The 13,399-nt window shown below is 46.3% G+C and overlaps 1 protein-coding gene across 2 annotated transcripts in view; it reads right to left on the minus strand.

The window, feature by feature from the left end:
• The window catches only part of FYCO1 (FYVE and coiled-coil domain autophagy adaptor 1), a 77,991-nt gene that overhangs the window by 31,842 nt on the left and 32,750 nt on the right, over positions 1 to 13,399 (minus strand). For both annotated transcript variants that reach the window (XM_012470778.2, XM_012470779.2), the window contains exons 9-14: positions 12,192 to 12,284; positions 11,499 to 11,617; positions 9,124 to 9,291; positions 6,271 to 6,420; positions 5,255 to 5,466; positions 1,815 to 1,959 (exon numbers count right to left, since the gene is read on the minus strand). In XM_012470778.2, the coding sequence (XP_012326201.2) occupies positions 1,815 to 1,959; positions 5,255 to 5,466; positions 6,271 to 6,420; positions 9,124 to 9,291; positions 11,499 to 11,617; positions 12,192 to 12,284 (887 nt within the window). The remainder of the gene's footprint in view (positions 1 to 1,814; positions 1,960 to 5,254; positions 5,467 to 6,270; positions 6,421 to 9,123; positions 9,292 to 11,498; positions 11,618 to 12,191; positions 12,285 to 13,399) is intronic.

The raw sequence follows: 13,399 nt of genomic DNA on the forward strand, positions 1-13,399 counted from the left end.
AACAGCCAGTGCTTTTTTCGTATAAACTGTATTAAAGCTGGACAACAGGGGCTGAGAAACATCAAGCAAGGACCTCCTTTTCTATGGGTCCTATGTCATAAACTCTTGGCATTTTAATATGGTGGCATTTTATACCATTCATGTTTTTAAAAATTGGCCCTTGTAAAACTCTACTTGAAAAGTTTGTTGGAAAATAGCTATACTAGAGAAATGAGAGGCCCAAGGGAGAATAAGCACTTAAGACCATCGTTGCAGTGGCTGTTTTGTCCTTCTGAAGCCTGCTCTTATACACAACACACTGTTATGCACAGGCTGACTGCAAGCTGCAGCATTCTTGCAGCAGTCAGGAAGGTTCGGTGGAGCCAGGTTGCTGATTAAGAGGAGCATAAAATACCAGTGCTAGGGCAAAGTGCAGGCTAGATGAGTAGAAAGTCCCTTGGGTTCCCCAGGGCACCAAGTAATAGACCTGTCTATATTTTTCTTACTGCTGAAACTTTGAGGCTTTGGGTGGGTTTATCTGCAGCTAAAATGACCTCTGAGAGGACACATCTATCAGAGACAATTTCAACTAACTCCGAGCTTCCTTTCTCATGGCATCCTTACCAAGCCTGATTAGTGTTTCCAAAAGATGAACTAAACTCACCATGCTGGAGCCTCACAGATGAAGCCAATCCAACAACAAACTCAAGACCCAAGACAGCCCCTACTCACTGTGGCCTCTGTGACTTTGGGCCTTTCCTTTCCTTCCTAGAATACCTTCCTCTGAAGCAAGTTGCCCAACCTACAGCCCACAGGCTGTGTGCAGCCCAGGACTTTGAATGTGGCCCATACAAATCCATGAACTTTCTTGAAACACTATGAAATTTTTTTTGGGGGGATGGCAATTTTTTTCTAAGCTTATTAGCTATTGTTAGTGTTAGCGTATTTATGTGTGGACTGAAACAATTCTTCTTCCAGTGTGGCCCAGGGAAGCCAAAAGATTGCACACCCCTGCTCTGATGCATTCCCTGACTGTATTAGCCTGCAATGTTCTCCCAACCCCCACAGTCCAGTGGTCCCCAGGGCATGTTCCGTTCCATTAGCACACTGCAGCATGTTGCTCTGATCAACTGTTATGGGCGGCCCAGCAAGGGTTGCTGTTATAGGCCGAATTGTCTTTCCATACCCCAAATTATTCACATGCTGAAGCCCTAAGCACCAGTACCTCAGACTGTGGCTGCATTTGGAGATTAGGCCTGTAGATGAATGACTAAGTTAAGATGATGCCATTAGGGTGGGCCCTGATCCAATCTGACCACTGTCTATAAGAAGAGGAGATTGAGAGACACAGAGACATACCAGGGGTGTGCAACAGGGGATAGCCACATGAAGAAGCAGTAAGGGGGCAGACATCTGCAAGCCAAGGAGCGGCACCTCACAGGAAACCAACCCTGCCAACACCTGACCATGCATTTCCAGCCTCCAGAGCTGTGAGAAGGTAAATTTCTGTTATTTAAGTCACCCAGTCTATTTTATATAGCACCCAAGCAAACTAATACAGGTGCTCAAGCCAAGAAAGACAGGCCTTAATGGTGATGCTGAAACCAGGGGCCATTGACATCTCCCAGGAACTCCCTGCAAGGCTCAACACTGACCACTCCCCAAGCGCTGGTGCTCTTCCAGGTCATGACAAAGCACTGTTCTCAGGCACCTTCCCTTAGGCAAAGACAGTCAATTCTGCTTCCAATGTTCTCACTTCACTCATTCTTTGATAAGAAAGCACAACAGTCAGGCTTGCAATGAGTACTCAGGAAATGGAGGTGACCTCTACTCACTGTTCAGCCACATTTGGGTCAAGAGAATCAGTTTCAGTGGGTGTCTCAGGCAAGGAGGAGCCGAACTCCTGTAACTGGCACAATTCCTCATCTGTGATGATATCAAACACAGCATCGTCTGGTGGCCTGTAGTCTGTGTTTGCTCCTGGGCAGCAGAGGCAGATCAGGAGAGAAGAGACACAACACACTGTTATGCACAGGCTGGGTTAAGGGCCCTCGGCAGAAGAGTGCAGCTATGCAGAACAAGCTGCTGAGGCGCAGTTTAATTAGTCACTCAACTAACAGCTGTTCTGTCCAGAGTTGAGAGAAACAGTTGCTGGGACATTCCAAAAATGTAGAGGAAGGCTTACAGATGAAATGGTATGCACAACCTAAGAGACTTCTCAAAGTCAGGGGCTTAGAGAGGTTTCAACCTCTTGTGTATTCTCTGAGGTCCTTTATTTGAAAGGAAAAATCTTATTAAGAAAGAACCAAATAACAGAAAACATACTTCTATGCCACTAAATCCTTGCTCCATAAGACACAGGCAGTACTTACTCGTATTTTTGAAAGCAGAAGTCCATCTGACCTGCGTTTTCCGTTAACCCACTGATAGGTGGGAAGGAACCTCCCTGTGCTCAAGGATTTGCAGCAGCCATTGGGCTCCAACCAGGGGCCTTGTGTCTGACTGTGCAGGCCAGGAAGGCCACTGTAGGAATGTTCCTGTACCACTCATCTGCCCACAAACACTCCAGCATATGTCATGGAAAAATGTGAGGGCAGATTTGAGGCAAAACAGAGAGGAAAAAAAAAAGACCGGGTGTGGTGGCTCACGCCTGTAATCCCAGCACTTTGAGAGGCCAAGGCCGGTGGATCACTTGAGGTAAAATGGTGAAACTCTATATCTAATAAAGATACAAAAATTAGCCGAGTGTGGTGGTGGGCACCTGTAATCCCAGCTACTTGGGAAGCTGAGGCACAAGAATCATATAAACCCAGGAGGCAGAGGTTATAGTGAGCAGAGATTGTTCCACTGCACTCCAGCCTGAGAAACAGAGCGAGTCTCTGTCTCAAAATAAATAAATAAATAAAATGAGCAGATGGGAAATGTCAAAAGTCAAAACAAGTGACCTTAGCACTGTGGTCACTAATGAGTCAGGGCAAGCCCATGCATAGTTCCTAGGGTGGTTAGCAAGAAAAATGGTTCATGTGAACTTCAAGTTCTTAGCTGGACCTGCCACATGACCACTAAGACAGGCCCTGCTTTAGAAGGGAAGTTCTTCTTCTTGTCTCAAGTTTGTGTAACAGAGAGCTTGAGGCATATGCTAAAAAAGGGGGCCAGGGATTGGTTTTTTTCCACAGACCCAGCCACACTCCTGAACCTGCCTTGCAAGGCTGGTAGAGGGAAGGGAAAAACAGACAACAGGGATCTAAAATGATGTCCACTGACAGAAACCAAAGCCCTAAATAAATAGAAAATTGTACCATGTTCATGAACTGAGTCAATTTTACTGAGATGTCAATTCTCCCCAAACTGAACTAGAGATTCAATGCAATTCCAATTTAAGTATCACCAGGAGTTTTTGTAGAAATTGACAAACTGATTACTAAAACTTAAATAGAAAAACAAAAACCTATAATAGCCAATACTTTGATAAAGAACAAAACTGGAATCACTCTACCTAATTTTAAGATGCTTTATAAAACTATGGTAATCCTAACAGTTGGGTATTGGCAAAAGAATAGGCACATAGATAAATGGAATAGAATAAAAGTTCAGATATAAATCCACACATATAAGGTCAATTGCCTACTTTCTCATGGCAGCATAAAAAAAAATAAGGTCAATTTTTGACAAAGGTACAAAGGCAATTCTATGGAAAGAGAGAACAGTCTTTCAATCAATGCTGTTGAAATAACTGGACAACTATATACAAAAAGATGAATCTCTCTATTCATACCTTTCACCATACACAAAGATAACTGAAAATGAATCATAGACCTAAACATATAAACTAAAGCTATAAAACTTCTAAGAGACAACAGAAGGTCTTTGAGCTAGATATGACAACAAAAAGAAAAACATTTATCCATAACAGAAAAAAAAACTGATGAACTGGACCTCCTTAAAATGATAAACTTCTGCTCTTTGAAGATTTGTTTGCTCTTTGAAAGAAAATATAAAGACAAGCTATAGATTGGGAAAAAAGTATATATCTGAAAAAGAACTTGCATAGAGAATATACAGAGGACTCTCAAAATTCAATAACTAAAAAATATTTAAAAATGGGCAAAAGTTTGAAGAAGATAAACTAATGCTGTGCAAAGTACACTCTCTGTCCTGATCAGTTCTTTGTACTCAACAACATAATGGGGCCTGCCAACCACTTGGTAATCCACTCAAACAAAAGAGGAATGGACAGCATTTCTAAAGGCTGGCCTGCATCCACGCAGAGGCCAAGGAGGAGTTCACAGGGACCAACTGCAATGGCAATGATGCTAGAGCAGAGACAAGCTGAGACCACTTCTGCCTGTGCCTTCTCAGCTCTGTCTCCCTGTGCTACACATCCAAAGTCCAGTGCCCTGAAGGGCAGCCCAGGTCTATCTGTTAGAGTGTGCTCAAAGCAGAAGCAACAGAACCCAAACTCTACTTCCTTTACTGGGCTGAGTGAGAGGACACAAAGGAGATTATATCCTCCTTGAAGGAAGAGCGAGCTTCAGGAAGAGAATGAAGGATGTGGATGGTTCCAGACACAACTCATAGCCTTGAGTTACTCCGGATGCCAGGGCTGAGGCCCTGGTAGACAGCATTTTCCAAAGCGTGGGATGTATTTCACAGACATGCATTACGATGTACACAGACTTCATGTTAAACCACACTGAGGCTAGGCGTGGTGGCTCATGCCTGTAATCCCAGCACTTTGGGAGGCCGAGGTGGGTGGATCATGAGGTCAGGAGTTTGAGACCAGCCTAACCAACATGGTGAAACCCCATCTCTACTAAAAATGCAAAAAAAGAAAAAAAAAAAGTAGCCAGGCATGGTGGCACGTGCCTGTAATCCCAGCTGACTTGGGAGGCTGAGGCAGGGGAATTGCTTGAACCAGGGAGGTGGAGGTTGCAGTGAGTTGAGATCACGCCACGGCACTCCAGCCTGGGTGACAGAGCGAGACTCCATCTCAAAAAAATAAATAAATAAAACCACACTGAATCTTATCAGGAGAGAGTTATTCCCTTTTCAAAAAACCACACTGAATCTTACCAGGAGAAAGTTATTCCCTTTTCGATTATCTTTCAATCCTAAGCACATCAAAAGGAAAGTGTCAAGTTGGTGGTAATATATTTTAGCACCTCTTTAATATGTAAGTTTAGAAAACACTGAATTCAGCTTTTGAGCACTAACTAGCCACAACGTGGTAGGGGTGGCACGTAGAGAACATAATAGGCAGTAGCAGGAGCCTGACCTTGGTGTCCTGTGGCCTGGGGCCCAGCTGAGGCTGGTGATAGTGCAGGGCTGGGCTCTCCCTGGCTAGTGCCTGAGCCAGTGCTATCAGGGGAGCCAGGGCCTTCACTGAGCTTCTGGAAACAGGCTCGGCAGCAGCGCTCCTTTTTGCCACTGTGCTTGGTCAGGACGTAGTTGTTGCAGCAGTAATAACAGAAGATGCGGCCACATATCCTGGGAACAAAACAAGCCCAGGCTGTGAGGATGATACACTATGATCTTGTATGATCTGCTCAGTACCCAAACTGCGCTCTGGAATGCCATGTGACCCTCATCAGATTCGGCTCTGCCCCTACTTTAGGATGTGGCCATGAGCTCATTTCATAAGATTCCAACAAAGCCCTCTTGTCAGCTTGGTGAAAGAATGTTTTACTTCCTGAGGTCTTGGGAGGCAGGGAGATAAAGTGTGGCTGAGCCCACCTTCCCTGGCACCAAGTTGTAGGTATGCCTCCCATATCTCAGGGGCTAAGGCTCTAAGAGACCACAGACCTCCACAGCTATGCTAATTATTCTGCACCTGCCCCTAGTCCAGCCAAAGATTCATCTTTACCCATCTTTCTCTGGCTTTTGTGCCCCTGGCACTGCCTGTGTTCCTCTAGTGAAGCCTCAGGCCAGCTCTCGTTGGCTTCCAGTAACGCTGCTCCTCTCTGGTCCCTACAGGCTGAGGAATGGTAGAAGAACTGCTAGTCTCTGGGTATGCCCCATCCCTGTGGGCCCCACTAACTCCATCCACATCTCTGTATTTAGTTCTTTCCTTTCAGGGAGCCCTGATTGTTCTGCTAGGATCCCAACTAATACATCTTCCTCATCTGGTTCCCTTAAAGCCAAAATGCAATGTGCTCTTCCTAAATACCAGCCATGGTGCCAACACCTATTACAGAGTGCCAACACCTATCACAGAGTCCGCTTTCAGAGCTGTCTGCTCTGGTCCTGGGCACCGCCAGGGTTTCAGTACCAGCCCATGAGCCCCCTGCTGACCTACAGTGGTGCCGCCGCACCATCCAGCTGAACTCCCGCTTGCAGTCGAGGCAGTGGTTTGCCTCCGTGTCCCCGAGCCACCTATCCTCGGCACTGAGCTTCTGCTGGAATTCCAGGGCATCTGACTTCTGCCAGAGAGCATCCTTGTCCCTAGGACAAAACCCCATTAGAAGAAAAGAAGAGAGAATCCATGAAACCAATAGGATGATCTTGCTTCATTTCAAGAGACATTTCCTAAGTCATAGAAAGAAAATTCACTTTCACCTTGCAAATATGCCCCAGCCCATGCTAGGACCCCTCCATCTCCCCCAACATGCAGACTTAAGTGACACCACATGAATGAGAACACATGGGAGGCAAAAGATGTACACAGAAGGCACTGTCAACTGCAAAGAGCTGTCAGCACCAACGACGGCCACCACTCAGGCACCTAAACAATAGTGCTGAGGATCACTGGGAGTTTAGGCTAAAACACACTGTCATGCTGACTCTGCGTGCAGTAAGCCCAAGGACCATGAATGTACTCCCCACCCAAATCTCAACGTGCTTGGGGTCCTTTATGTTTCTACGGTTGGTCCAAGTAATAGTTAATCAGTGGAGAAGATCAAAGATTTCCTGGCGTGAAAATCTGATCAGATGTTAGCCTCCTCTGCCCCTCAGAGAGATGGTAAAGTAATTCCAGGAAGCCAGAACGAAAGAAGTGTGAGGCTTTCCAGAAAGGTCTGGCAGTGTCAGAATGTGCCTGATGCACTGGAAGGGGAGGATGTGAATAGAGGCTTCCTCAGGGAAATTAATGAGCATTTTCAAGCTTGATGGTTTCTGAAGTTTAGTTCTTTCTCGTATGGAGCCGCAGCTGGCAACCTGAGGGCTAATGCGGCCCTAGCAGCACCGCGGCCACTGATGATGTGACACCCGAGCCACTCAGGTCCTGAGAGAGACAGGCTCCATCACTGACCAGGAACTCCCAACCAACCACAGATCGTTTGCCTTAAATAAATAAGCTTGAACATGGGCTTGAATGGTTTTTTCAAGGATGGTTGAAACTGTCAGGAAGTAGGAAGACTAGTTCTCTGAAGCAGTCTCATTCTCTAGGCTGATCCACCCATACTCTGGGAATGTGGAATGCTGCCAGGAGCTGGGGGTTTTCCACCACATTCCTCAGGTCACAAATACCTTGGGTCATAACTCTGTGTAGTGATGATAAGAAGGCAGTGATTTTAAACCTTCAACTTGGTTATAATTTTAATATCACTGTTTTACAAAACTTAATGAATTAGCAGATCTAGGCTTTGCTGATCCATGGTGCTGCTAGCATCACAAAAAGAGAGCTAATCAGATTGTATGTGCCTCTTGAAGAAAAGACACAAAACTACAAATCAATTCTATGAAGGCTTCTTGACAAAATTTTGAACCTGAATCTAAGCAAGATACTAGTAGAATGATGGTTCTCAACTCTGGCTCACTGGTGTCTGAGTCCCACTCCCAGAAATTGCAATTCAGTTAGCTGGGGTGGGGCTTGGACAAGCGCATTTTTAAATGACTTCCCTAGTGATTCTAATATGTAGCCAGGATTGAGAACCACTGCAATAGTTGCAACTATGGACTCATAGAAAATGCAAGGAATGGATGATCATGTTAAATGACAACACAAGGATGCAATCAGCAAAAGTAGAGAGATGGTAGGGAAACCTATAGACTAAAAGGGATGTAAGAGACATATCAATTGCAATAGACGATCTAAGTTAGATCCTGATGAGAATGACCTGAAAAAATTCTAAGGCACTGGGAAAAATTTGAAACTGACTAGATACTTGATGATATTAAGAAATTATACTTCATTTTTTAAGGTGTCATAAGGACACTGTGGTTGTTTAAAATGGAGAGTTCCGGGCCAGGCATGGTGGCTCATGCCTGTAATCCCAGCATTTGGGAGGCTGACACAGGCAAATTACTTGAGGCCAGGAATTCAGGACCAGTCTGGCCAACATGGTGAAACACTGTCTCTAATAAAAATACAAAAATTAGCCGGTAGTGGTGCGCACCTGTAATTGCAGCTACTCAGGTGGCTGAGGCACAAGAATCGCTTGAACCCAGGAGGAAGAGGTGGCAGTAAGCTGAGATTATGCTACTGCACTCAAGCCTGGGCAACAGAGTGAGACTTTGTCTCGAAATAAATAAATAAAATAAAGTAAAATAAAATAAAAGAGTCCTTGCCTTGGAGAGATACATACTGAAATATTTACGGATGAAGTGATATGTCTGGGATTTGCTTCAAAATAATCTTTGAAGGTGAAAACGCAGGTGGGTCTACAGATGAAGCAAGACTGGCCCCGAGCTGAACACTATTGAAGCTGGGTGACAGGTACCTAGGAGTGTATTACATGATTCCATTTTCGTATATTCGAAAATTTCCATAAAGAAAAGTTAAAAGAAGTTTTGAATGACTTGCCAACATTACTAAATCAGGACATTTCACGTGAAAATCCAGGTTTCCATCTTCTCTCTTTTTTTTTTTTTTTTTTTTTTTGGTTTCCATCTTCTCTTGAGAAGTAAGGTGGTCTGGCAGTTTTGAGCCAAGACAGACGTGGCAGAAGCAGAGCCCAGTTGTGTCCCCGGTTTCTCACCGTCCCCTCCTGACCCAGGTCAAACTTACATCAGCTGCCTGGTACCTGCAGGCACTGGAGTTTGGGACTCCTAGTACTGGGGAAAGTGAGATGGAGGAGGAGAGAGGGGCTCCTGAGAGAGGGCAAGAAAATGAAATTTCTGAAGTGTGCTTTCAAGAATAGCTACATTTCTTTAGAGAAAACCCAAGTGTGGGGAAAACCCCAGCTGCTGGTTTGAGCCAACACTCACCTGAGCAACTCTATCAGCCGCTCCTCGAGATACTTCTTGGTTCTGTTGAGGTCATCCAGGTCAGCGAGCATCTTCTGGTCATTCCTCTCGCGGTCTGTCACCTCCTGGCAGAGTTTGTTGTAATACTCTTGGATTTTTATTGAGGCTTTTTCGAGTTCCTTCTGGGTCCTGGGGGAGGAGAGGTAAGTTTTCTTGATAACCCAGGACTTCCAGCTTCCCCAGGGCTTCTAGGCTCACCCAGGACTCTAATGAGGGGTGTTACTGCCCCCACCGTGGGGGAGCCCCTTAGTACTATCTGTTCACAGGTTATGCAGTCTCTAGCTTTTGGGACTCTCCTCACATTCCCACGTACAAAGGGGCATTCTGGGACCCCAGAATTGCCAGAAGCACCCTAAGTGAATAGAACTCTGCACTTCTTTGCTCCTGGACAGGGGCTGAGCTTGTGAGAGGAGCCTGGTAGGCAAGGCTCATGGGCTGGTGATGGGGAGGATGGGCAGGATGAGAGAGGAGTCAGGACAGGCATGACAGAGGTGTAGCTTCCTAGAGGTGGCCACACGGAGAAGGGCCTGCCTTCCACACGTCCTTGGGACTCTACAAATGGGGCATGGGCACTGGGTCCACAGCAGCACTCAGTCTCAATCTGCACTGCCAGCTGTTCTACCTGATAGCCCCCTGAGGCCCAAGGAATTCCATTTTGGGTGCTACAGGATGTCTCGGTTTACAGCAGAAGAAGCCGGCTGAATCTCGCTGTCTTCCTGACCCCACCTACTCCATTTTCAACTCAGCTATCCACTAAGGGAGTGGTTTTCCAAGGATGGTCCAGTGGGACATAATAAAAGCTCCATTAAACAAAGGGCTCTGCAGAGAGACTGATTAATTTATACTTAATGCAGCCCTTCCACATCTAGTATAAAGTTGCCAGGAAGTTGTTTACTAGACCCTGTCCACCAAAATGACCTTATAGGTGCACCCACACTCACACCACACACCACACACACACACTGAATAAAGTAAGTTGGCAGATAGACTGTGAAGCTTTGAGAAGCTGAAACAAATGCTCTGAGATCTTACAAATAACCACTGTTCTGGCTGAGTGTGATGGCTCACACCTGTAATCCCAGAACTTTGGGAGGCCAAGGCAGGCAGATCACCTGATGTCAGGAGTTTGAGACCAGCCTGACCAACATGTACTAAAAATACAAAATTAGCCGGGCATGGTGGCACATGCCTGTAATCCCAGCTACTCGGGAGGCTGAGGCAGGAGAATCGCTTGAACCCGGGAGGCAGAGGTTGCAGTGAGCCAAGATCATGCCATTGCACTCCAGTCTGGGCAACAAGAGTGAAACTCCATCTCAAAAAAACAAAACAAAACAAAAACCAAACCAAAAATAAACAAACAAAAAAAAACACTGTTATAGCATGTTTTCATGCCACCAACTCAGGATCTGTTTAAACTATCATATGAATATGACTTAGCTAAGAGGCAGCCAGTGCCCTATAGGATCTTAACACTGGAAGGGTAAGATGAAAAGAAATGTACAACCAGGACCCTGGATCTCCCATTGAGCCAGAGCCCAGTTCTAGAAGGCAGGTGGTGGGAAGAGGTAATAGATAAATTGGAAAGTTAGAGACTTGGGACAGTTTGGTGTGTTTATCTTTGCTGGTAGCACACATGCAATTCAATTCCAGCAACTCCTCCTCCCTGCTAAACTTTTTTTTAATCAGGTCCTGGCTCAACTAGCTGGGTCCCATAACCACATGGTGGACTTAGGCTCACAACTCCACGTGGCCCCAAGTCTCAAGATGAGGGGGTCAAGGAGGCCTTGGGGTGGCAGAGTGATCTGTTCTCCACAGATATGGCATCAGAGAGTCTGCACAAAGACAGGCTGATCCTGGTCCTTGGCACACTCATCTTCCTCATCCATAAAATGGGCATAAATGATAATACTTTCCTCATAGGACTGTTAGGAGGATTAACTGGGTCAATGTACGCAAAGTATTTAAAACAGAGCCTGCCACATTTTCAGCATTATTTAAATATATGCTGTTACTAATTACATTTTTATGATCTAACTTTCATTTCATTTTAGATTTTCCAAAGCTTGCCATTACTGAAGTATGCACTGCGATATGCCAGAGAGAAGACAATCGAATTAGGAGAAAGGTGCCTTAGCCATGTATAGGTTGTGATGGGCAGGCAGCCAGGCTCTTTGTGGCATGCGCTTTCTGAGCATAATAAGCACTTTCTGAGTTTGTGGCTTTTCTTGCAAAAGGACTTCCTAAACCCAGTATGAGTGACTGACTTTCTAAATGATGGGACCAAACACTCCTTCCCTGAAGGCTACTGACAGCTGCGTAGGTGGATTGTGACTAACCTTTCTAGGTCTTCACGCAGGGCAGCCCCCTCCTGGTCCTTCCTCAGCATGGCTGCCTGGCACTCTGCAAGGTGGTTGCTGGTGCAGTTCAGCTTCTCTCCCATGTCTGCTTGGGTGGCCTGGCACAGGACAACAGGGAGGACACTCAGCTTGCAGAAGCCCATGCAATGTACCATAAAGTGACTGGTGTGCCATCCACCCCATCTGGCTGGGTCACTTCTAAATGGAGGGTTGTTTTCTATTAAGTTCAAGAGGCCAAGAACCTCTGCTCTATATTTGTGGGGTCTCAACTGCAACTAGTTGTGGTGGTTGTCAGGTGGCAGGTACCAGAATTTCCAGGGTGATGTTAAAAGCAGGGGTGGCAGGGAGCAGGATTCACTTGAACAAGTCACTGCTCTGAAGACTGTGGGACCAGTGCCACCCCTGCGCCCACCCAGTTTAGAATCACTGGCTGGCAATCACCCATAGAGATAGCCAAAGAGGACAACTTATTTCCTTTCCGCACTTGGCAGCTCCAGCCAGGTGTCCAGGGAATGGAGGGGGTCAGGGTACAAACTGAGGGTGTCTACAAAGGTGAACTGAGGATGGCTTCAGCCTAAGAATTTGGAGGCATGCAGGGAGCCCTCTTAAATGGTCCAGTCAAAACCACACCAGATGTCCTCTCCCTGACAGGTCCACACCACCAAGGCCTACCTTCAGCTTCCCCACAGCTTCCTCGGCAGCCTGCAACTGCCGGCCTTGCTCCTCAAGCTGGCCTCTGAGGTTCCTGCACTCTTCACCAGCATTCTAGAGAGAACAAGAAAGAGATCATAAAGGTAGGGTCTTTGCTCTGAGGATCCCTCAGCCCCATCACCCAAATAGATAAAACCAAGCTACCTTTCTCTTTTTCCCTGCAAACTGGCTCCTCAATGAGCCTTGGGCTTATTAATAGCGAAACACTTTCAAGCTTACTAGGAAAAGAGACTTAGCCTGATCCCCAAATTTAGAACTTAATTTCTGCAAGGGAAAAAGTTGGCTATGAGCCACAAGGAGTTTCAAGGGGTGGGGTGGCACTGGGTGCGGAGGCACATCTGTGGGGGTGCGGTGGAGCTGCCTCAGAGAGGAGGATTAGGAGTAGCCTGAGAGTACACAGATCTTGATGCAGACAGATTAGTGGCGAGCCCTGGAAATCAAAGCCCCAGGCCATTCTGCCCATCTTCACTCTTAACCATCTTTAACCCCTTATCTTTGCACACTATCAAAGGCACACAGTAACTGCTCATCTCACTAACTTGTCTGTTACAAGGGCCTTGTAAAACTAAGTGAGTTGGTTCCCTACCCTGCATCTGCTGTTAGGAGAGCACCTGATGGGGCTGGTATTCACTAAGAACCCAGAGACAGGAGGTGAGCAGCTGTGAACTGCTGGCCTGCTGCAGGAGTTTTGGAGGCTAAGTCAGGGCTCTCACACTCACATGCCCGGGGGGCTGGGCAAGTATGGAAACGAATGTAAGGAAAAGTCCAGAGGATGCGTGCCTCCTTTAAAGTGGCAGCCACCTTCAGTCTCCTGCTGACTACCTTCAGCTGCCACAGGGAGGGGGTAGGGTGAGGACGCAGGCTTTCAGATCTTCTGAGGTTTCAAAAGAAGCCCTCAAACTGTATTTGTAAACACCCTGCTCTTTCAATGTTGGCTACTAATTTTAAAAACTTCTGTGTGGGCTAATCTTGTTTGCAATGGTCTTGAGTTCAGACTTCTGGGCTAAGGCATCACTCCCCATATTCTGCCCTAACGTGTTTCCGCAGAGAAAAAGATGCTACTGTGAGCTGTGATAGCAGGACAGGACCACGAGGTGTATGCCTGCACCCACAGTACATTCTCCAGCCATCACCTGCCTCATGGCTGAAGGTACATCCTTCCATGGACC

This window comes from Aotus nancymaae, unplaced genomic scaffold (assembly GCF_030222135.1).
Source record: "Aotus nancymaae isolate 86718 unplaced genomic scaffold, 86718_ANA_hifiasm-v0.15.2.pri h1tg000067l, whole genome shotgun sequence".
NCBI classification, from domain to species: domain Eukaryota; kingdom Metazoa; phylum Chordata; class Mammalia; order Primates; family Aotidae; genus Aotus; species Aotus nancymaae.